Source organism: Meleagris gallopavo, chromosome 29, assembly GCF_905368555.1.
Source record: "Meleagris gallopavo chromosome 29, MGAL_WU_HG_1.1, whole genome shotgun sequence".
Classification (NCBI taxonomy): Eukaryota; Metazoa; Chordata; class Aves; order Galliformes; family Phasianidae; genus Meleagris; species Meleagris gallopavo.
Genome location: NC_139432.1, coordinates 4645287 through 4669631, shown reverse-complemented (window position 1 = coordinate 4669631; position 24345 = coordinate 4645287). Strand labels below are relative to the sequence as shown.

The 24345-nt window shown below is 45.1% G+C and overlaps 3 protein-coding genes and 1 long non-coding RNA gene across 4 annotated transcripts; 3 read left to right on the top strand and 1 right to left on the bottom strand.

The window, feature by feature from the left end:
* Positions 1–4241: 4241 nt before the first annotated feature.
* On the top strand, positions 4242–8213 carry LOC100542253 (keratin, type I cytoskeletal 20). Its single transcript, XM_003213108.5, has 8 exons — positions 4242–4746; positions 4971–5053; positions 5255–5411; positions 5580–5741; positions 5824–5949; positions 6102–6322; positions 7248–7288; positions 7948–8213. Exons 1-8 carry the CDS (start codon positions 4324–4326, stop codon positions 8043–8045), a joined length of 1311 nt encoding a protein of 436 aa, XP_003213156.1. The 5' UTR covers positions 4242–4323; the 3' UTR covers positions 8046–8213.
* Positions 4567–20221, bottom strand: LOC146542601 (uncharacterized). The gene is made up of 3 exons (XR_014880102.1): positions 20025–20221; positions 18705–19065; positions 4567–10011 (listed from the first exon to the last, which is right to left on the bottom strand). It is a non-coding gene; the product is annotated as an uncharacterized LOC146542601 (long non-coding RNA).
* Positions 9514–14155, top strand: LOC100542101 (keratin, type I cytoskeletal 12-like). The gene is made up of 8 exons (XM_010724702.4): positions 9514–10125; positions 10703–10785; positions 11006–11162; positions 12124–12285; positions 12378–12503; positions 12796–13013; positions 13284–13366; positions 13666–14155. Exons 1-8 carry the CDS (start codon positions 9514–9516, stop codon positions 13761–13763), a joined length of 1539 nt encoding a protein of 512 aa, XP_010723004.1. The 3' UTR covers positions 13764–14155.
* KRT222 (keratin 222) lies at positions 16759–23394 on the top strand. The gene is made up of 6 exons (XM_085211203.1): positions 16759–16994; positions 18454–18582; positions 18841–19065; positions 20025–20094; positions 20206–20311; positions 21585–23394. Exons 2-6 carry the CDS (start codon positions 18478–18480, stop codon positions 21796–21798), a joined length of 720 nt encoding a protein of 239 aa, XP_085067329.1. The 5' UTR covers positions 16759–16994; positions 18454–18477; the 3' UTR covers positions 21799–23394.
* The last annotated feature ends 951 nt before the right edge of the window (positions 23395–24345 follow it).

Here is a 24345-nt window from a genome sequence, read left to right as displayed (position 1 = left end):
GAGGTTCAGACACAGAAAGTACTCAGAACTGCTTAACAAGCTCACTGCCACAAACACCACTGAGCTCTTTGTAACTACAGCTTGTGGCTGTGAAGATAAATGCTGCTTTACACATCTGGCCACAAGAATTATGCAAACATTTTTTCTTCTGGATATGGGAACAGAAAAGTGGGTAATACGTGACATTTTGTTCTGTAATTGTCACGAAGCACCTTCAGGTTCCAGCACCGGCTCGCTGGTTGCAGCAAGCAGTAGAGACTCGCACAGGCAGCTCCTCTCAGAAGGCCTCTGGTGGCCCCTAGTGACACACAGCTCCATCTGCACGACAGTCCTGCATCAAGGTGAGACTGAGATTCAGCACAGCAGCCGGCCCTGGTAGCTGTGCCTCCCCTGGGACTGCCAAGGTCAGAGAGCCAACAGGAGCTGGGACTGCGTGCGGAACTGCTTGTGCTGGGCGCTGCCAGGACCCCAAGGACTGCTGTTTCATAAGAGCGAGGGAAAAATTCTACATGGACGTCATTGCGTGCAGTGCAGTGTTTGTACCTATCTGTTACAGTGTGCTATCAGTGTGCATTTATTTGCACAGGGCCATGGAAACTGTATTTGCTCCCTGAACGATACACACATGTCGGGAGGAGGTCCTGCACAGTCCGTGATCCTGTGGGCCCTTCCAGCTCAGGGTGTTCTGGCACCCCGCTGCTCTGTATCACAGCTTCCCGTGGCTACTGAGCCGTCCCAGCTTTCTGCTAGCTTTAAGCTGTTTCATAGGACTGCTTACAAACCTCATTTCCACACGCACAGACGTTCAGCAAACAGTGCTACTGCTTGCTCTCACACCAAGGGGAATATTCTGCAGTTTGCTGATCGTCTCCTCCGCTGCCCCTCAGTTCTCAAGGTTCCCACAAGGGAAGAATTCCTACTGGCGGTCTCTTAGATGACATTAAAGCTGACACTTGCGATACTTTCAAGGGGGGAAAAAAAAGAGTGCTCATTTGTGTGGCCTGGAGCTGTTTTCCTTGGCACTGACTTTGGTTCTATTCGAGGACAGTGGTGAAGACAGGACAGGCAGCTCCCAGCTCGGCAGTCAGTGGCTGGGGAAGGATGCATCCAACATGCTGTCCTACTCACCACTGCAAATCTGCAGCACTTCCTCGAGTATTGTACAATTTAACATCATGTTTAAATCTGCCTCCAATCAAAAACTCACTGCAGAAAACAATAAGGTGGAGTGCTTTGACTAGTAGAACATTTTCACTGGACAAAAGCTAGAAAGGAGAGGGAAATGAGGAAAAAAAGACATTGGTGAGGCAGCCACTGTAAGATCTTGCACTGCAGATGTTCAGGGATTAAGGAAGGCAGTTAATTAGTGACCTCATCTGTCCCTCTTCTCCTCTGATTTGGTTGCAGTGCTTTTGTAGCTCAGACAAGCACCCCTCATTTGTCCTGAGAAAAACCCTCTGTTCTCACAGACATCAGCAGGGACAAGAGCCAGAGAGCTCCATCCTTTCTGCCTTCCGTGAACCCAGCCGGGCTGCTCCCACTTAGTGGCTCTCAGATAAAAGAGACCAACACGGAACAGGTCCCGTGCCAGGTGAAAGGAGGAGCTTTTCCTGCAGACTGCAGGGTTGTTGTGCCCTGGGAAATCCTGCTTCCCAAATCGAATGCAGTGAGCCTGGATCACAGTTTGCACAACACAAAATATCTCTGTTTACTGTTTGCATTCTGGGGTGCAGCACTGACAAATGGTGCAAACACTGTTTGCTTTCAGGGTGGAGAACTGTCCTAGGGATCCTTTTTCACTTTTTCTGCTTTCAATCTGCTTTCAGAAGCTGCCATTCCTCGTCCCCACACAGCAGCACAGCGCCCTGAACGCCCGCCCTGCTGCTCTCTTGGTTCTAAACCAGTCCTGTGGCACAAACGAGGCCACGTCTTCTCCCAGGGAGGCTATGAAGAGAAGGGGGGAATTTTTCAAACACAGCAGGATGGATTTTGGCTGGAATACAGCTGAAATACTGAACTCAGAACTCCTCTTCCTTGAATGTACTTCGTACAGCGGAAGCCTTTTCACAGCTGCACTGTAAAAGACATCATGGAACCAAATTCTTATGACACAAAACCCGAACTGAACCCAACCACGGGGGACTAATAAACTGGATTTCACCATTAAAGCGGATCAGCACTAAAGCCTGAACTAAAAAAACCTTTTTAGCTAAACCTTTGATTCAGGCAAAAGGAAAGCCTGTGCTCCAGCCGCAGGCTGCTCAAACCCGGAGCCAAAGCTGGGTGTGTCTTTTTCCTGGAACTCTCCTGCCTGGTTACCTCGGGCTGGTTAGTGACTAACACTAAATGGCATGCGCGCGTTATCAGAACCTTGTATGGGTTATCTTCATAGCCTGGTGTCCGTCACAAAGGTGACAGTCCTCCAGGAAATCAAACAACTTGCTGGCGTTGCTATGAACAGTTATTGTGACTATAAACCTTCAGACTGACATCTGCATACAATCTGGCAAAGCAGGATGTCTACTAAAAACAGGTCGTCGGAGGATACTGTAAGAGATCCAGGCAGTGAAACACACGGCCAGAAGATGTAACTGTAGCAGGATCTTTGCTGTGCTCTTCTCATGGTTTTAAAGATGCAAACTCTGCCCTAATAATGGAAATGATTCCTATTCAGTGCAGATAGAACAGACCCGCCCTGAATGTCTATAGCAACAGGCCAATTGACCTGGCTAGTGTACTTTGACTGGACCTGCCATAAATGTTTTTCAGACACTTATGGTTTTCAGCTACACCCAAAGCTTAAGGTCCAACAACAGTTCAGACAGCTGAATGTACACTTTGCATCTTCATGAAAAGGAGCTCTGCCCTGAACGCTGCTCATTTTGCTTTGGAAGATGCATATTTCCGGAACAGCTGAACTCTGCCTTGCTCCAGCACCAGTCAGCAGACTATTGATAGCACTGTAACTTAACAGAGCAGAACTGGTCCCATAGAATCCCACACTCAGTTCTCAGAACCTGAGATGCTTCCAAGATACAGCGCAGTGCCCCGCAGCTCAGCCTGTCGCCAATTTCCGTGTCCCCAGATTGAAGACCAGTATGTACGGCAGCTCTTTTTCACTAAAATGAACAATACATGTTAACTGTTCTACCTGACAAGCTATACATTATTAATGCACTGAAGTACACTAAATCAATGCCCCAAGGAACTGCACCTGCTTTGTCCTGCTGCACACCTGCTGCCTGCCTTCGTGCAGCACTACTAACTCCCTCAGCTATCAGCTTCTTCACTCACTTTCCACCGTATCTCAGCGTTTCACGTCTCAGAAGTACATATATTGCAGCTGGAGGAACTACTCAAAACACAGCTGCTTGGGTTTCTTTGTGTGCTGAGCAGAGGCAGCTGATTTGCTGTCAGTGGCAGAGCAGCCAGCAGCGGAACCGGCCAGAGGGCACAAGGTGCGGAGCGCATTGCCAGGGCTCTGCTCTGCTTTCCCTTCAGCCACGCGGGAGGCCTTGGAACTATGGAGCACCCAGCTGTGCTGGAAGCTTGATCTCAGCACTATCTGTGGACATCAGCATCTCACATGTAAAACAAAGTGAGCAATCAAGGTGGTTCCGATATCCTCATGGCTTTGCCTACTCACAAAGCAATACACTTTCTGACTCATTTCAACTGAACTGCAGCCCAGCTCAACTTCTAAGGGCTTTCTACCACCAAACAGCATACATTCAATGCAAGCAAACTATGCCAGAAATTTTCACACCAAGGTTACTGTTTTGTGCCCACTATAGAACGAATTAAGGCAGTAGCTACAAATGCCATATTTCTAATCATTTTGAGACTTTTCTACACCATCCTCAGGCCCAGGCGATGGCTCACACAACAGCAATGTGCACTTGATTGAGATATAAATATTTAAAGTCTCCTGTCACACACAGCCAACTCATTTTAATTTCATAACCCGCACACGGGGTTTGTTTGACAATGGCTGTATAGAGATAGGCTGCTATAAATGATTCAGCATCTCGTTTGTGTTTTATCTTTTATTCAAAATAAAAACGAAGAAAACCAAATTTCCTGAGGAGCTTTTTCACAGGCAGATGAAGAGATTAAAAACCCTTTGCACTACAGAGTGCGGGGACAATGTCCTGCAGGTTGTTTGCACTGACACCAATTACAGTATGCGTCAGGAGAGGTGGGGTTTACAACCACCGCGCTTCCTCCTGCAAAGACAATATAAAGGTTTGCAGAACGCACACCGCACTTCGCTCCAGCTGCTCGCAGTCGTAGAGCCAGCCGCCCGGTCGCAGCAGAAGCTCGATGTCATTCTCCGCGCAGAGCTTCCAGCTGGGTACCACTGCCCGCCTGCAGGGCACGGCGCCCGGCAGCAGCGCCCTGTCCGTCAGGAACGCGGCCGTGCAGCGCATCCAGGCGCCCAGCGTCTATGGCGGGGCGGGCGGTTATGGCACCCGCGTCTCCAGCAGCTCCGTCCGCAGGCAGAGCACCGGCGGTGCCTTCTACTCCAACATTTCCGATAACGACCTGCTGCTCTCCGGCAATGAGAAATCAACCATGCAAAATCTAAACGACCGTTTGGCCGCCTATCTGGAGAGGGTGCGCTCTCTGGAGAAAGCGAACTCCCTGCTTGAAAAGCAGATCAGGGAGTGGCATGAGAAGAATACAGGAGGCATAAGGAGTGACTACAGCTCATACTTTCAAACAATCGAGGATCTCCAAAGCAAGGTAAGGTCTCATACAGCCGTCCACAAAAACATGAACTGCAAGATAATAACCTACCGTGGAAAAGCTGCTGTTTCAAGTTGGAACTGTCTCACCTGGGAACAGGAAATGCTTAATGCTGGCCGGATACAAATTAGTGACAGACTTTCTAATGTTTAAGACTCACTCAGTGTCCTTTGTGAGTTCTACTACCACTGCTTCATCCCTCTCCAACCATTCCTTTTTAGATCAGTGCTGCACAGATGGAAAATGCAAAGCTTGTCCTGCAGATTGACAACGCCAAGCTGGCCGCTGATGATTTCAGACTGAAGTAAGTTCCGTGCATTGCCTGCACTCCTTCATGTTCCAGTTATTCAGGATAACATCTAGTTATTAGTATCAAAGCTGAGAAGTAAACCACAAAGCTCAGTGAAAATAAATATTCTAGGACTCGGGCTGTAGAAGTTATTGATTTGATATTTCTGTCAAGCGGCTGCACTTCAAGGATGACAAAAGAAGCCTTGTTTTACAGGTTTGAAAACGAGCTCTTGCTCAGGCAAAGCGTTGAGAGTGACATCAATGGGCTGCTGAGAGTCCTTGACGACCTGGCTTTAACTAAATCAGATTTGGAGTCACAGATTGAAAACGTGAATGAAGAAATAGTTTTTCTTAAGAAGAACCATGAGGAGGTGAGAGCAGCAAAACTGTCGTATGTTTGTTTGTTTGTTTGTTTGTTTTTTGTCAGGGACATCTAAGAATTAAGAGTTAGCTCCGTTTCTGTAATTTTGAACTTCCACCCAATATTTAGGCCTGAAAGTTCACTTTAGCTGATGCTAATGCAGCGCTCGATGTTGCAGGAGGTTGACAGACTGCGCAAACAAGTGGGCGGCTCGGTTAACGTAGAGGTGGATGCTGCTCCAGGTACTGATCTTTCAAGTATTATGGAAAACATGAGACGGCAGTATGAAGAAATGGCAGAAAAGAACCGCCAGGAAGCCAAAGAACGATTTGAAAAGCAAGTAAGGTCAATTGCTTGAACGTCAGCAAGAGCCTCCGTCATGTTTGGTCACAGCTTACAGTCCCTCCATTTTCGTATTTCAGACAGAAGCGCTGAACCAGGAAGTAGCAATCAATGTGGAACAGCTGCAAGAACAAAGGAGAGAGGTCACAGATCGGAGACAGATCTGCCAGAGCCTGGAGCTGGAATTACAGACCAATCTGAACATGGTGGGTAATAAACAGCTCTAGAAAGAGGGCCCGTGCTTAGAAGACGGTTATAGAGATAAATACAGAAACTGAGACATTTTTCAGAATGTAATTTTAAGGACAAAATGTATCCCCTTGAACGATAAATCTCTGTTCTTTTTCACCCATTGTAGAAGAAGTCTTTGGAAGACACTCTGGCTGAAACTGAAGCCCGTTACAGTTTTCAGTTGGCTCAAATACAGGAAACAATTGCCAGGTTAGAGAACCAGCTGAGGCAACTGCGGGCCGACATGGAGGCGCAGAACACGGAGTACAGCATCCTGCTGGACATCAAGACTCGCCTGGAGATGGAGATCGCCACGTACCGACGTCTGCTGGAAGGAGAGGACATCGGGTGAGGAGAGGGGCTCCGGCAGCCTCGCACCGCTGACAGCAGCGCAAATGCTCTCTAAATTCTCAGACAGTAACAGTGGTAAAATCTGTCTTTTGGCAACTGGTTTTTGAAGGAAAAAGTCTGTTGCCCGCTGCCCGGCTGTCAGCTGTAGGCTCCAAGCAGGCTGCAGTCTGTGCTCCTTCAGAAGCTGCTGCAGTGTTCAGATCAGGCCGTGCCAACCTCTGCACGGTACACGCTGTTACTCTTGCTGAGCTGAGCAGCCTGATAGCCGCCCACACCCATGAATAAAAGTGATGCGGTTTTAGATCAACTTTTCCATAACTATAGTGACAGAAACCCAGGGCACAGTTCTTTAAACTGCTTTAGGCGGCACGAGTACCTGCCCACATTAGAGCAAGGCACTCAGTGAGCACACACTGACCTCCTCTTGCAGTCTGTGGCAAGTTTTGGAGCCTGCGCAGGATTCTGTTCTGCTGTACTTCTGCCACCAGCAGCTGAGCTACTTAAATACGTAGGAGGTGCAAATGAGCTGACACTTATTGTCTGGATAGTCCAGCATCCCTTGCTCTGCAGTGCACAGAGGTTTGTGAAAGAGCACAGAGCAGCACAAGCAGAGAGCAGTGCTTCCCCCGAAGGTCTCCTGTGCAGCAGTTCTGCCTCAGGAACCAGGCTGGGCAAATCCTCGGGAGCTGAAGTTGTAAGAGTGCAGAAAGCAGCCTGCAGGTTAATTTCACCTTTAGCTAATGCTTAGTGAAATGTACTTTAGTACTGAAAACTCATCTAAACACATGACATGGGCTTAGCTAACATCTTGATGAAAGGAAATTTACGTGTTTTGATTAAAGGTGCAGAAAAGACACCAGGTTGTTTCTTCGCTATGTCAAGCACAGTTTACTTACGTTTCTTCTGTTTACAATCTGAACAGGTTTGTCCAAGAGGAGGTGCTTACAAATGATCTTGAAAAAGGTACGTTGCACAAGCCACGTATTTTTGACGGCTTCTTGTTTAAATGTTATGGACTTAAGCAGCCTGATTTTTAAAAGTGCAGTTTCAGAGCAAATAAACAACCAGTGAACTCTTAAAACAAGAAAGCAATCAACTGTATGAATAGGGAACCTGCAGGGATTATACAAGCCCTGCTTTATGTATGTAACCTAGGTGCCAAAGGTAAAACCACAGACTTCTGAAAGGGCTCAGATAAGAGGCAAGGTTATGGAATTCCTTTCTGAAGGTTTTCAGAGGCACCTGCTTCTCTCCACTGACCGCACAGGGAGATCAGGCTCCTAAATGAAGTGCACACACTTTAACAGCAAAAAAATCTCTGTCTGTGTAAGCAAGTTCCTAGTTTTCAGGTTTGCAAATGTTGCTAATCTGAAGCAAAAACATAATGATGAACAGTTATTTAACGCAATGCCCAGAATAGTATTATGGGTAACACACAGAATATTAGAAGGAAGATAAACCATGTCCTGTATCTCCCAAAAGTTTACTTCCTAGTAACTGTGCACTGAAAAGATGCTTTTGCCTATTTTCTCATTAGTGAAATTGCTGCCAGTACTGTAGTAATATTCTTCTGTCAATTCCCACTCCATTTTTATTAATTTACTGTTCAATTCCATTACCAGAATCGAGTAAAATTAAGAAGATCAAGACAATTGTCGAAGAGGTGGTTGATGGCAAAGTCGTGTCCTCTCAGGTTAAGGAGATTGAGGAGAAGATGTGAGCAGCGCTGGCGGAGGGGAGAGCACCAAAATGTCACCATTACATTTCATAAAGAAACCAAAGCAAGGGTTGAAAAATGCCAAATTCTCAAATCTCAGACAATTTAGTTTTTCATCTTTGTATGTGTGTGTTTTTATTAATAAAATCATTTTTGCCTTACACAGCAGAACATCTAGAGTAGATCTATATTCGAAAAAGCATTAGAATGTTGATTCGGTGCATCTATTCTGAATGTGAAATATCACTGCAGTGCATGGGAGACTCACTTCAATAAACGTGATTTTCAAATAAGAAGAAACATCAATTTTCATTTCGTAATAAATTAAAATGCAAAACTGAAGAAGCCTTCTCATTAATTGTCATCCTTTGGGAATTTCTGTACTGCCAAAGACATCTGATAACCAGTAATACAACCCGCCCGTCAGATCTGAACTGAAGGGTACCACGTCTGTCAGGCCCTCCTCGGTCACTGCTGCACAAACCTGCTGAGCCTTCCAGCCCAAGGAGTCGGCGCTTCCTCCTGACATAAACACGCAGCTCTTCCTTTTGAAATCTCACCTGTCCGCTGCATTATTTACTCTTCATAAACAGCTGCCAAGGGAAATAATTCTTTGCTTTCTTATCCTGAGTCACTGATATCAGGCTATCAATTCATTTCTACGCATTTCTACGCTTCACTTAAAATTCTGATCTGCTGCTCTTAATACAGTTTGCCACCCCCCACCCACCCCAAAACCACACCTGTGCTCCTGGGCGTACATTAATTAAAGAGGAGTACATTTCGGTTGACAAATCCAGTCATATAATTAACCCAGGACAAAGGAAAATCCATTTTTTGTCTTTCAAAAATAACTTAGAAATAAAACTATATTGATTTTGAAGAGCTTCCAGCTCAAAGCTTCTAACCTTCTGCCTTTGATCTTCTTGCTAATTTCTTATTTAACACCCAGGGAACACCGATCTGCCAGAGGTTTGTACCAGAAAAGTACTGTGAACAGAAACACATTTTTGACACGCATGCTGGGAAGTATCAGATGAAAGGGATCGTTCTAGTTACCTGAGCATAATTCTATAAAAATAGCCCCAAACCAAGAAAGCAATGAGTATGTAATGACAAAAAAATTATTTAAGATGGATTTAAATGTGAAATTTACGCTCTATTGCACATGGCAAAACATTATCGTGATGTCTTAGCTCTACTCCACCCATTTCTCCTTGCACAGCAAACACCTGCAGGGTGCCAGATTTCCGCTCCCGTGGGCAATTTAGATTTGCACGCATCATTTAGTTTGGTCTGGATTTACTAAACTGCTTTTCTCCTCCCTAAATTTGAAAGAGAGGGAGAGAAAGAATTCCGGGCTTTCTTCGGGGGCGGGGTTAGGGTTAGGGTGCTGCACACCACGACCCCTACATAAAGGGACCGCGGTGCCCCGGCCTGCCCTGCTCCGCGCCCGGCTCCGCGCAGCACCATGGCCCTCTCTGTGCGCAGCAGCGCGGGACCCCGGCAGTTCTCCTCTCGGAGCGGCCTTGGCGGGGGATCTCTGAGGATGTCCGGCGGCAGCACTGGAGGCGGCTTTGGCGGCGGCCTCGGGTTTGGCGCTGGATCCGCCGCAGGGTTCGGTGCTGCTTCTGTGCTGGGCTCCGGCTTCGGCGGGGGCTTCGGGAGCAGCGCAGGCAGCGGCTTTGGCGGAGGCTTCGTTAGCGGCTCAGGAGGCGGCTATGGAAGCGGCTCAGGCAGTGGCTTTGGTGGAGGTTTAGGAAGCGGCTTTGGGAGCGGTTCAGGCGTCGTTTTTGGAGGCGGCTTTGGCAGCGGCGCAGCTGCTGGTTTTGGAGGTGGATTTGGCGTCGGTGGTGGTGGGGATGGCGGCCTTCTTTCTGGTTCTAAAAAAGAAACGATGCAGAACCTCAATGACCGCCTGGCCGCTTATCTGGACAAAGTGCGATCCCTGGAGGACGCCAATACGGAGCTGGAACGAAAAATCCGAGAGTGGTATGAGAAAAATGGGCCTGGAGCTGCTGTTCCGGGATCTGGGAACGACTACAGTAAATATTACCCAATAATTGAAGATCTTCGAAACAAGGTAGCAAAGCTATGTACTTAATGCATCTCTGCGTTTGTAATTTATTGCATCACATTTGGAGAAAAATAACAAATTCCTTTCAGAAACCAAGAGCAAACATACATGATGGATGCCTGCAATCATCCTGCACTGCAATCATGTGTAGAATTTTTCGTGTATGATTAATTGCAGTTCTGCAGCTCTGTCACACAATGCTGTGAAGTGACTTGGTTTAATTTGAATAAGGAAGGAAGCAGTAGAGTCCAGCTGTGCAAACTCTTGTTCAAATGTTCACATTTTAGAAAGTTTCGTATTTTTAAAATCACAAATTCAATTCATAAATTAGACAGACTTCCTGGCAAATCCTTCAGAGATTATGAACTATAGAAGGCAAACTAGCATTCTTCCACTAAGTGAAACAAGACAACTTGCAGACGCTGGAAATCTGTCCTAAATACGTTCATAGTTATTTATGCAGCGGTCTAAGAAGCTACTTTTATTACAGTCACATTTAGAATAAGAGCTGAGCAAGAAGCTATGCTGAGCTGCAAAGCCACTGGGCTGTAAAATCATTCTCCGGTCTGTTTTTGTGTTCCAGATCATCAATGCGACTATCGACAATGCAAGAATCATTCTGCAGATTGATAATGCCAGACTGGCTGCTGATGACTTCAGACTGAAGTAAGTATCACTCAATACCACAAAACCTCTCCCTGGTACTCGAGGGGAAATGTGCTTAGTACTAGCAAATCTCTTTCATTGAAGAATATGTTAACAGAAATACTAATACTATGAGAATTTGGTGCATTAAGATTTCATAGCAAAAGCTGTACAAGTAGAGTAACAGTGCGCATTTGACCCCATTATCCATTAAAGGCATATTTAATGACTTATTTTTCAGATATGAGAATGAAGTGGCCCTTCGCCAAAGTGTGGAGGCTGATATCAACGGTCTGCGCAGAGTTCTGGATGAGCTGACCTTGACAAGAGCCGATTTGGAGATGCAGATTGAAAGCCTGAATGAAGAACTGGCTTATCTCAAGAAGAATCACGAAGAGGTATATGTTTTTTCTTTATATATTCATAAAATGGCAGATGGAAGCGCGAAACATCCAATTATTCCCTTATTTATGCAGTGGCAGATCCTTGGTTTCATGTCATTATTTCATTTGCTCGCTGTTCTTTTCTGAGCTTGCTAAGGAGATCGGCACTGAACCACGTGCTCTGCTGATGCAGCATTCCCCATTGCCTCGCTTTGGCTGTGCAGTGTTTCCAGGGATGCACAAAGTTTCCCCACACGTGCTCAGAGCCCTTGGGACGCCGGCCCAGAAAGCTGCTCTTCTCTCAGCTCCTGCCTTACCACAACCCAACCTTTCCCTTTCTCCTCTCGCCAAACCAACTCAGAAGCTCAGGTTCTGTTCTTTAATCTGGCTACACAATACCACCACAGCACTTACTGTGTTGCAGAAGATGCCTCCTGCTGCCATCCCAACACAATATTCTTCTTGTCACCTTGTTGATGAATGGAGATTTTTAAGTAATACGAAAATATGTAAAAAATTTGAAAGTAAAGATTTATAACATAAGCAGATTTTTAAATAAAATAAATATCTGCACTTATTTCAGCCAGAGGGGGATTAGACAGTTCCCTTACAGTGAAAGCTACAAAAATGTGCCAATTAAAACCAGAAAGGAAATGGGAGCCAACTCAGATGCTTACTGCAGTCTTTTCAAGTATCATCTGTACTGATGGTGTAGAGCTGCGGGTTAAAGAATGACTTTACCATAATAGCTTCAAAGTGAATCAGAAAGTTAAGTATCAAATCCGTGAGACAAATGGAAATGACAGGCAAGATCTGTGCTCATATTTCTACATTTTATATTCTTCAAAGAGACAGGACGTAGTCAGGAAGGGTTCTCGTGGAAAAAGAATTTGTATCACACACATTTCTTTGCATACATTGCTGGTTCAGGTGTTTTGCCTTTTATTAAGATAATTTTTACTTCAAATCTTTCCAGGAGCTCCAGGGTCTCCAGAGCAGCGCAGTTGGTCAAGTCAGCGTTGAAATGGATGCAGCCCCAGGAATTGACCTCACCAAGCTTCTGAATGACATGAGGGGGCAGTACGAAGTCATTGCTGAGCAAAACCGTAAAGAGGCTGAAGCGTGGTTCAATGAAAAAGTAACAACCTCACCGACGGAAAATTCGGCCCAACGCGTGTAAATGTAAGTGCCCAGAACAGAGAATTACACTCTTCCTCCTTGCTATTTCAGAGTGGGGAACTGAAAAGGGAGATCTCCACCAACACCGAGCAGCTTCAGTCAGGAAAAAGCGAGATCACTGATCTGAAACGGACTCTTCAGAACTTGGAAATTGAGCTACAGTCTCAGCTTGCCATGGTATGTGGAAAGGAAACTGCTAATTAGACAGAGAACCTTCTCCAACCTGCCAGCTCTTTTTAGATCTTATACTTTTCTACAGGATCAAAGGTTTGCATGTAATTTCCTATTAAATTGTGCATTCTTTTAGTCATTAAAGGGATTGCAAGTAGCATGTTATAAAGCAGGTGAACTTTCATGCCCACATTCAGTGAAGTAGCAAAAGCTAATGAACAAACCAGGATTTCAAGAAAAAAAACAAACACCTCTGAACAATGAGGCTACACTTACTGCCAGTATCTTTCCTACACAGAAAAAATCCCTTGAAGACACGTTAGCAGAAACAGAAGGAGGTTACTGCGCTCAGCTTTCACAAATGCAGCTTCAGATTGGGAACCTGGAGGCTCAGCTGCTGCAGGTCAGGGCTGACATGGAGCGCCAGAGCGCCGAGTATCAGCAGCTTCTCGACATCAAGTCTCGCCTGGAAATGGAGATCGAAACCTACCGCCGCCTGCTGGACGGCGAGTTTGTGTAAGGAAAAAGAGTCCATACAAAATCTTCTTTGTTTTATTTTCAGTAACAATATCCTCTCCAGGAAAAGAGTTATAAACAAGTGCCGCGCTCACCAAAAGACAAGTAAGGCAGATGGACAGATCCTGAATAATTGGCTCCTCTTACAGACGTCACGAATTCTACGCAGTATTTAATTAATCTTTGAATGCCAAGATGAAGAAGAAATAACACAAACTCTCCTGAACGTGACGAGCACTGCAGCACTGCATGTCTCTGCTTCATTTTTAGGGGTGGCGGGCAGGGAGTTGTATTTGAAAGCTCATCCTTGACGGGGCCGAAGTCACAAACGCAGTCACTGGATTCTTCTCAGGGTAGGCAGAACTCAGTCAAATAAAGCTTTGTTATAATAGCCCTTGAACATTAAAATTCAGGTAATATTGATGTGTGCTGTTTTACATAACCAGCATAACTACCAGGTATAGAACTATTACGTACTTTTTCAGAATTATTTCCAAAGTTTTAAAGTAAAATAATGCATGCCATTCTGCTTAATTACATCTCAATTGTGCAGAACAAGTAACTAATTTCCAAGGAAAAGGGACGCAGCTGTCCTTGTAAGGTATGGTAACAACCGGATCAATATTTGCTTTGTGTCCTTTGTGATGCTCAGATCCCACCAAAACCAGAAAGATCAAGACGATCGTTGAGGAAGTGGTGGATGGAAAAGTTGTTGCATCGCACGTGAAGGAAGTTGAAGAGAAGATATAGGGCACAACCTGAGATCACAAAGGATCCATTCTTTCCATGTTTCTTTCCAAGCAGGAGTATAAATAAGTTTGTTCTTTTGAGTGAAGTAAAAAAAAATAGATTGGCTTTTTGCTAAGATTCTTTGATAGAAGCAGAACATACTTTTTCATTCTTAGCAGCCGTGCAATACATTTCCACTTCAGTCCATTGGTATTACCCGCATTATTTTCATGGTGTTCTTTAAGACTATCATCAATTCTCTGTTCAGTTACTAGAAATATTGTGCACACATTCAATCAAATATGCTTTCCTATATTTCTGAGCGAATAGAATTAATAGATAATACATTTTTGCTGTTTTAACCAAGTTTTCCAAATTTCTTGACTAATAAAAGAGGACTAAGCAAGCTTTAAGATATTAATCTCCTTTCATTCTTTGCGTCACCACTGAGTAACTCCTGGGCCATTTATTCCACTGTTGGGTATTTTGCTTTACCATATATCATATTCGCAGTATTGTGCTCCCCACATAGAGGCATTAATCCAATGTTAGAACATGAAAATAATAATAATAATAATAAAAAGTGTTTAAACTTGGGATTAAAGGAATAGCGGATACAAAAAAATAAATAAATAAAAAAAGCTATCAATTTACCGCCATGTAGAGGACAAAGTTCCTGCCAACAGTGCAGAGGCTGCCGCGGTAGGGAAGAAGGGCGACGCTGGTTTGGAAGCGCGCCGCATGGCGGAGAGGTGTGCAGAGCGCCACCTGGTGGGAGCGCCGCTTTCCATTTTGAAACCGACCTCGGACTCCTGCTAATCACATCCAGGGATGAACTATTCAAAACAATCTGTCGTTCAGAACAAAATTAAGAACCAGTATACAATCCCCCTACAGCCTACACCTCCATATTTGTGCATGAGTCAAAATGTTGGCCATTTTTGTGTGATTCACAGATAAGAGAACACACTGCGACCTCTTGTAAGTATTCAATTGTGTCGCCAGAATACGAATGTTCTGCACATTGTCACGTCTCTTCAACATTTGACCCAAACTCAAATTCTAATGGCAGCACAGATTTTATGCTGTGTTTCTGTTTCACACTCTGCAAACCCAACTATGAGCACTGCTTCGGCTTCCTGCCTGGAACAAGCAAAAGCCGGGGTAATAAAAACAACCAAAGAATGAAATCAGTGCGGCAAAACCACAATGTCTGAAAGCCAAGCAGCTACATAAAAGTCACTGTGATACATGCCACAAAAAATTAATTAGAAGATTGTTATATACATGTCAGTATGAAGAGGTAAAAATTGGGAACACGTGATAGATAGCATCTCCATTTTGAAGAGAAAAATACGTTTCTTTCACATTCCTCTTCCAAAGATTACGTATTTTCCATACAACCGTACATGAAGAAATACGAAATAATACATTGTGTCAAGGAATGCAGCTGTGATTGCTGTGAATCATTGGGAATTCAGAAATTCTTAGATCTCAGACATTTTTGTACTATTGCAGATTTTTACCGAGTAATCACGCCTTTACCGACATGCATATTAATCCTGAATTTAATATTATGATCTAAAAGATAAAGTAGAATCACTTAAGATTACTAGAAGCCTCCATTTATGGCCTGTCTTGTCACCAAAGGAGTCTGCAGCCACAGTAACATCAGCACAGAATCCAAAGAATTGACAACTGGTCGACTACAAAAATCCAACATCTGCAATAAAATATGAGAACTGAAAGTTGCTAGGATCCAAAATGACACAAAACCTAGTGAAAATAGGGCAGCTTTAACCCACCTTAGAGTTGCAGCAACGTCATAGCCAGATGTTCCCCTTACACTTGGAAAAAGGGAAGGAAAAACAAAGCACTGTTGCTCATTTATTTTTCTAAAGTTTTCAGAAATGCGATCAACATTTCAGCTCTTGACACTTTTTGATGCGTAACATTTGGTTTGTTGGGAGCACGTCCAACTCCCCTGCAGACCTCTGCACTGCACCGCAAACCGAAACATTTCTGAGCAACAGGCAGCCCTGACTGCCTGGTGGAAGCAGAAGACATTCTGAGCCCCAGGGAACTGCAGGGCAGCTGCAAAGGACTGCTACTGTGATGAAAAACTAAAAAACAAAAGGAAATTATCCATTATTTGCTTGGAGACATGGGTTCTCCCTTTCTTGTTTATACTCTCCTAAGCTAAAAAAATCTTATGTTTGTTTCATGGACGTGGATCAATGAAAAAACTGACAATATTTGTTTTTAGAACTAAGTAGAAGTAGAATGTTTAAGACAGCTGCAGAAAAGGCAGTGGACAACAAAACATTCTCGTTCCTGCCCGGGTCAGCTGGAGAACAACCAGCTCAGAAAAATGAAAGCACTACATGGGATCCTTTCACGTGTGCCAGCAGACAGAGTCAGGAACAAGGAAGCCTTATGCGCACAAGGAGACTTTGAAGTGGAACAAAGCTTTGACTTCTTCAAAGGAGCATCTTGTAGGATTACTGCCTTTTTCCCCTCGTTTTACTGACGTATGCTGGAGTCTAAAATGCTTTGCTTTGTGGGTTCGTTTTCTTAGCGAAATCAGAATTTTTACTAAATATCCCATACTGCACATTACTGAAAAAACTTCAAGTTAAGGGAAGTTCTTACCATACACGACCACCGAGGCTGTAACTATTCAGGCCAGGAAACAGAATGTTTTGCAGAAAGCAGGACAGACTGCCTTTACTTTCCACCCTCCATGCAGCAATGGGGAAAGCGAGCCTCGTATCTCCTAACCTCACACACTTTGAGCTTATAAAAAACCCTAACTTAAAGCATAACAGAAACATAAGACGTTGTACGCATTCACTGCCACACATAAGCTGGGCATCGTGACTTCAGCCGCTGCCGAAGCACCAGATGTCGGCTCAGCAGACACCTGCGGGACGGACGTCGGCCCCACGGCGCGCCCGGACCCGGAGCTCTGCGGCTTTAAGAGCCGCCGCTGCTCTGCCTCCTCCCGCCGCAGGCTCTGCAGAGCCCCCCCACCCCCAGCGAGGCCGGGCACCAAAGGGGAGCATGGGAGGGGGGTGGAAGCGGCCCGGCTGCTCGGGGGCAGCGGGGCAAAGTATGAAACGCCCGGCACCAGAAATCAGGTAAGGAGCGCCGTGTCAGCGAGGACCCAGGCGATGGCTTGATGCGGACAGACGCCTTCCAGAGGAAGGAGGCAGCCCGTGGCCGTGCAGCTCCTCCCTCAGCCTCTATGAGGTACGGTGTTTCCTTTTCCATGCAGCATATTACGGGGGACGGGATTTTGGTTGTACTGCAGTAAGATTTGGACTGGAGGATGAAGAAAAGGTTTTGTTTACGGCGTGAAATGCAGGTCATGGGGAGCCGTGCAGCCCCCGCTCTGCTCGCACGGCGCTCTGCTGCCTGCACGGCCGTCCGAGCTGCACCGCGGCAGCCCCGCGCCTCGCCGTTACCCCGCAGCTCGTGAGAACCGAAGGCGATGTAAAGGAGCCATTTGTCTGCAGAAAGCCTTACAGCTTTTAGCACCTATATTAAAGAAACCCGTGCCTTTTCAGGGCCTCTTTCCTAATGCTCGCTGTAAAACTGCCGTACTTCCCAGCAATGTAATTTGTTCTTCCATACAGATTCGTTACATGTTATCAACGTGCAGTGCTGCTGGGTTAGATTTATATACGAAACATCTCTAAAACCTAAAAACCTTGAAACAAAACAGCAAACCAAGTTACTGACATCAAATGCCAGGAGACTCAATCTGCAAATCAGACATGCTGCAGAAGAGGGACTGCAGGCATTCTGAGCTCTGTTGAAGCACTGCTCACAGTGCTGCTGCAGTGCTGCTGGAGCCCCATTCCAGGCCAGGCCCGCAGCTGAGCGTGGCACAAAGCAGCCCAGAAGAACCACGACAGCTGCGTGACAGCAACTCTGCAGGGAGGAGCGGGGAGCACTGAGTGCTTACAGAGCAGCCAACTGCAGGGTTTTCACCAAAATGATGGTGTGATGATCGTTACAGAAGGTTAGAGTACTATGGGCTGGGGGCAAACCTTGCTTTATTTGCTATGTAACACCTGACCTTAAGGAGTTTATTTCCATCATGAGCTCTGCAGATGAACTGTCACATTTCACATGGCTGTCAGCACACACTCAGCACGCCAACTTTTCCTTCCCATTCTATGCAAATCTTGATTAACCTGTTCTTAAAGGACAAGAAGTTGCAGACTTGGACAGAGATGCTATTCAGGCGTGCATGGAGGTGCTTCCCTCAAATAGCAATCTGCTCAGACAAGAACATAATGACAGCTGTTACCAACTGTAACATATTCATGCATCCCTTTCTATAAAGCTGTTCTTAGAAACAAATTTTAAAAATACATTACAGCTAAAGATCATTTCCACTGCAGTTCCCCTGCCTGCACGAAGCCAAGCCTGTGTGCCCAGGGGTTGGATGTGGGCTAAACGCAACCATTTGGTTTGTACTGGAATTCCTCTACAAGAAATGTTGGGGCTGCAGGCAGCCAACTTCTCCCCATGCACAGCAGGATAAGGACTGCATTACACAGTACATACAATGTTAACTCGTCACTGTTAGCTCTAACAAATCTAGGGGAATCTAAAAAAACATCCTAGTAAGAGATCTTTGTCTGTTTTGTTTACTTTTATATAAATATTTTTATGTTATCTGTTTCTTTATCCCCTGCAGCAAGAAGCAGCTCCAGTTAAAAGAATGGACAAAGATGCAGAAGCCTTGCAGGCAGCCAGAGCAGAACTGAGCGAGGCCCGGCGGCAGTGGCACCACATGCAGAGCGAGATTGAGTCCCTGCACGCTGTGGTAAGCACCACAGAACAGCAGCCAGCCCTGGGGAAAACAGCACAGGGCTGAGTGCTTTTATGCTCTCTTAAATGATTACAGGTTTTACTGGAAAATATCTCAGCCTTAAAAAAGTCTCTTACCTTAAAAACTGTACTCTTGTTCTTAGGTAATATTCTTAGAGGACTCGATGTAAAAACGCAGTCTGACTGTTAATGAAAAGTATGTAAGCATCTTCACAGACACTTTTCAAATCTTAAAAGGAGTTAAATTCAACAGGAAAAGGGTTTGGAGCGCTCGCTGCGTGCCACAGAGCAGCAGTACCACCTGCAGCTGCAGAACTTAGAGGCGGAGATTGAATGCTTGGAGAAAGACCTGCAGGAAGTGAGGAGAGGCATCGAGAAACAGCTGCGAGAGCACGAAATCCTCCTGAACACGAGGATGAAACTGGAGGAGGAGATAGCAACGTACCGCAGCCTGCTGGAGCAAGAAGAGAACAGGTACCTGCTGACTGAAGCACCCACATTATCTTCCTCTTCAGAACTCCCCAGTGAAATAACCGTCCGAATTGTAAATACAAGAACCGATCAGTAAAAAAATGACATGATAAAATCCTTACAAGCGTTTTCATTGTACTCAGCTTTACCAATTCCACACTTTATGGATGTCAGACTTCTCTACAGCACACTGCAGGTAATAGCAAGCTGCCTGCGCCCTCACTGGAGGCACTGCTTCAGTGCAGGTCTGTGTGGCATGAGCTGCTTGCTAATGTGTGACGTGCTGGGAGAGGAGCTCCCATGGGATCACATGGATCCCTTTGCACGAGGCTCAGATCACTCAGCACAACCTGAAACAAGTGTCAGTCGCACATCTGGGGCTCTGCACGTCTCACAATGTCTGATAGTGACAATTAGCTGCTCGTTGTGTCTGCCCTCCCCAGCACACTGAACACCAGCACTTTCAAATGCAGATCTGCGAGAGGCAGCTACAGCTGTGTCAGCAACAGGATAAGGAAATGCAGAGCATCACTTCCACTGGTACCCAAACAAAACAGGGCTCAGAAGGTTTTCAGCAGATCACCGCCTCCCTCAGCCACTCCCTCAGATGATGCAGGGCCTTCGCCCAGCAACCTCACACATTTGAATAGGATTCCACGCGAGGGAGTCAGATTTGGTGCTTCTAACTGTGAAAATTCACTCAACACGGTATTAATAAATATCTGTACCCGGCACACAACCAACACACTGCAACCTGTTTAAAATACTGACAAAATTAAACAGATATTTTCAGCAACTTTCTTCAGTTTTACGTTCAGAACAAGAAATCCTAATGGTTACTACAGTCAAACAGAACTTCTCATACTCCTCCTGTTTTTAAATTGCCCACAGCTTGTAAAACAAGTGATGGATTAAAGTAACTCAGTACTATGAGGTGCTGGTGAAGCTGTTTATTTTTGCAGGTACCGCTGCTCCACACCCGAGCAGAAGGGCAGGAAGCCCAACCTCACCTCGGCCGCCCTCCCGCTGCCTGCAGGTGGGTGCTCTCACTGCTCCCCGGGCTCGCGGCCTCCACAGGGCTTCAGAGCTGGGCTCTGTGCCACCACCACCATCTACCTGCACGGCACATTTGCATTGTCTTTTCTAGATGGTGTAAAGAAGCACGAAACTGAGAAGATGGAGTTGATGACAAAACAAGCAGTCCTAGAAGGAAATATTATGAAGCAAAGTGCTGAAGCTCAAGGCATTATAAAGTAAGATAAGCATAAATTTAAGAAAATATTTAACTGTGAACCTTGGGCGTTACGATTCGTTCTCTGATTTTTCCTTTCTTTAGCATCCACACAGCTAGGAAGCTCCAGAGTAGCACTGGTAGTTCAAGTTATATTGAATGTGTGTTTTAACAACAAATTAAAGATCTTTTTATTAGCATTAACTTCCTGAGCTAGCAATATCATGATGCTGCTTCTAATTGCAATTTCTGTCAAGAATGAAACTATTAATAATACATTTAGTTAAAGCGGAAAGTAAAAGAGCCCATGCCATTCTGCAAAGTCCCTCTGGGGCGTTTTGATGCATGCACATAAATTCAGGCCCGGCTGCTCCGACTTGTATTGGGAAACCCCTCTATTTTGCTGAGTACTACAGAGAGAAGGAGAGCCTGGCTGCTCAGGGGCATCTGAGGGTTGGAATGTTTTATTCATCTTTATTGACTTTGCTGGTGTTGCATCGCCTCTTTTTCTTTTTTCTGCCACTTTTCAGGTTTGCTGTAGGCTGGCATTGAACAAAACATTTGGAATAAACTGTGCTGTTCCACACGTTGCTAATACTTAGCTGTAATCAGTTGTTGAAAACGTGGGAATCTGATTAAAAAGTGATGCCACCTTAGGGGCTGCCATACACAGCCCTCACTTGAAGCTCATGTGTGAGCTTTGCTCATTTCACACTGACTGTCAGATCTGCAAGGCTCCAGAGTCAGACTTTCAGATTCTAATCCTGGAATGGAATTGGAGGGTTAGATGAACAGGATTTTGGTGCCTCAATATTATTTACATCATTTGGGTTTTTAATTATCCATATTTTACCTTATTTTTTTCTTTTACATTAATTGTAGATTTAGGTTCTGAGCTGCGAACTCACAATGTTCTATAGTTCTGTAGCTCAAATTTCAAAAATTTGAAAAACTACCTTTTTCTGTTCCATGCTCTGAAAGCTTTGTGGCACAGCTCACTCATACAGACTCCTGACTCACTGCAGGCTGAATTCTAACCTTTCTCCTTGGAAACAAACTATCTCTGTTCAGAGCAATGGTTTTGTATCCAAGTCCAGTTGAAAGCGTACAAACAAAACCACACCGAAATGTCACCTTGACTCGGCTTTCCAGAAGGAAGCTGTTAAAAATTTAAAACATAAATAAATAAATAAAGAAGAACTCTGGTTACTCAGTAAAACATTTTAAAAGCAGTCCTGAAGTTACGCCTTACACAGTGCCTAAAGGATCGAAACACATTTGCTTTATTGTTTCAGGACAGAAAAAGTGGACGAAGTCATCAAGCAGTGGGAAGGCTCTTTCTTCAAGGACAACCCGCGCTTAAGGAAGAAATCGGTTTCGCTGCGCTTTGACCTGCACCTGGCAGCGGCCGAGGAAGGACGCAAACCCAGCCAGCAGAAAGCCCTGCCAGCCATCGAGGTCAGGCTGGTGATGAGGCGCTCGTGCAGCATTCCCTCCATCAAACCGTAGCGCTCAGCACAGCAGGCCAGGACCTCCTGCCGCTGCTACGGAACCGCAGCTGCACACAGCAGGACGTACGTGTCTCCTCAGCACCAGGGAGAAGAGCAGGAGTCAGATCCCGGGCAGCCTGACTGCTACCACTTTTATACTCTGGGTACAGACCATAATTCTCTCATTACTGTTGTTTTGTAGTACTTCTCCAAACCTTAAAAGAATTAAACTGTAACTTTATACTTCGGCAAGAGAACTCTGGGAGTGAGAACCACGTATTTCCTTCTCTTCTTCAATACTGCATATGCATATTGGCTGATGAACCCTTGCAATGGTTTCTATCATAATTGTCATACTTGATATATATTTTAAAACACTTTCTAATAGGAAAAAAAAAAGTGACATGCAACAATGCTTTTAAAACACATAAGGTAAGAAGCAACAATTTTCTTTTAAAAGTGAATAGTATTTTTAAGTATTTTTAGGCAGCAACTGAGCAAAAATGTCTCTCCCCTATAACCATAGACACATTTCTCAGCAGTGCCATTACAAACAAACAACACTGAGCTGGATGGTTCTGCTGCTTTTGAAGCAGGAATTCCCACTGAAAATCAGTCACTCTCTTAGCTGTCCATGCGCATCTGCAAAACGACTCCCAGCCATATTGAGAATCATATCCTCTAACTGTTTAATTTAAGGAGTCAAGCAACCATTTTTAATACCGATATTTAATTCGTTTTGTGAGTAGTTGCAATGTGAATTTAAATACCTTCAACAGATTCCTCTTCTGACAAATGCTGTAGGTAAAACAGGCCCCTGATCCAGCACACAGCAGACCTGAGCTGCCAGGTCACAGGCACTATGGCTTCAGTGGGACGGAGAAAATAAGGGCTGCGTGTGCTGAGTCAGACCCTGCCACGCACATTTAGTGCCCCTGGAGGCACCACGTAGAGCGATGGGCACATACAAAGTAGAGCTGGCGGTCCTGCATCTGTACACGGACAGAAACCAGGAACGGAACCCCAACGTGCTTTGTGAGACCATGGGACAAACTTCAAACAAACAGAAACAGAGTAAGGACGTTTGTTTACAAGGACTTAAAGAGGTGACTCTTAAAATCAGAAACTCCTGCTGGGATCACTGGAACTATGGGAGCTCAAAACGAGAGAACACAGACAGAATCTGCGGGATCCAAAGCAGCAGGAAAGAATTGACTGCAGCTCCAGTGAGTGCCATATGACTTAAGGCATGTGTTACAGGATTGGTACCACAAAGTCCCCCACCGTTCAGTTATGCTTCTGTCTTTTATCAACAGCAAGAACGCAGTGTTTACATCGCCTACGGTTCTCTATCTACTGTATAAAGCTGGCTAATTATCATTAACCTTAAAACTGATCTGGTGGTGTTAATATCTGAGTAGTTGGCATCCTGAATGTAACAGCCTCTCCTGGCATTTTCACTATGCAGCTTTTTTTTGTGCTATACTCTGTATTTTACAATACTTGAATTTAAACTAAGTTTTAATTGCTTTAAGGCACTTTAAACAGGGATACAAACTTACCAAAGTAAATAGCAGTACAACAATAAAAATAATAAAATGGAGTTTGCCCATGCTGCTTTGTGAGCTTCAGTGTGTCTGTCTTGAGAGGGTCTGGGTGGCAGAGAACACAAACTAAAGCTGTAGGTAAGAAAATCTGCAGCACTGCAGCCGAGCACTTTGCAAAGCTCTCTGCAGTATAACTCCAACTCCCCGAGGACCTCTACCAACACGTGGAAGGTGTGTGCTCCTACTAGAATATCTGCTGCTAATTCCAGCCAACCTGACGAGATCTCTGCACGAGTGCCATCCCAGGAGTAGACGATGGCATCTGGCTTACAAAGCGATGATCTAAAAGATAAGCTGGCTGGCGAAGGTAAAGAGCAAGTAAACATGTAACAGAAACTTTGTTGAACACATAACACCTTACAGCTCCTCTCACGCAGGCAGAGCTTGCACAGGCACATCGCCGTTACCATATACACGGAAGGCCCCTGCAGCTCCACAGTAACCAAAAATGGATAACCTTACTCACAGACACATTTTTTCTTTGGCCAGTGAGCACCCGGCTCATTCTTGCACCCCCAGTACTCAGTAATTGCGGTTTCTCTTCCTCAGCCTAACTCCAAATGTCCTCCCTTGTGACACAAACCTCAGCAGCAACAGAACAGAGCACAGACCTGGCCTTAATCTTGCAGTACTATCTAAACATTATTTTAGAATATTGATATTATTCTGCATCTACATTAGTCACTCTCATTTGGGAAGCTTAAACAAACCAGAAAAAATGTTGCCCTTAATTGTGCACATTACATCATTCACACACCTGACCTCGCTGTTTCTGAAGCCATCTCAGTACAGCAGCAGCACAAACACATCCTGAGCTATCCTGCAGTGAGAGCTGTATTCCATCCACACGGCTGTAACACTCAGCTCAACAGCTCCTAAAACACACAGCTTCTGAACGAAGTTGGAAACCAGCCGTACTAACTCTGCTGTACTGTTTTATGACCATGAAACCTGAGGCT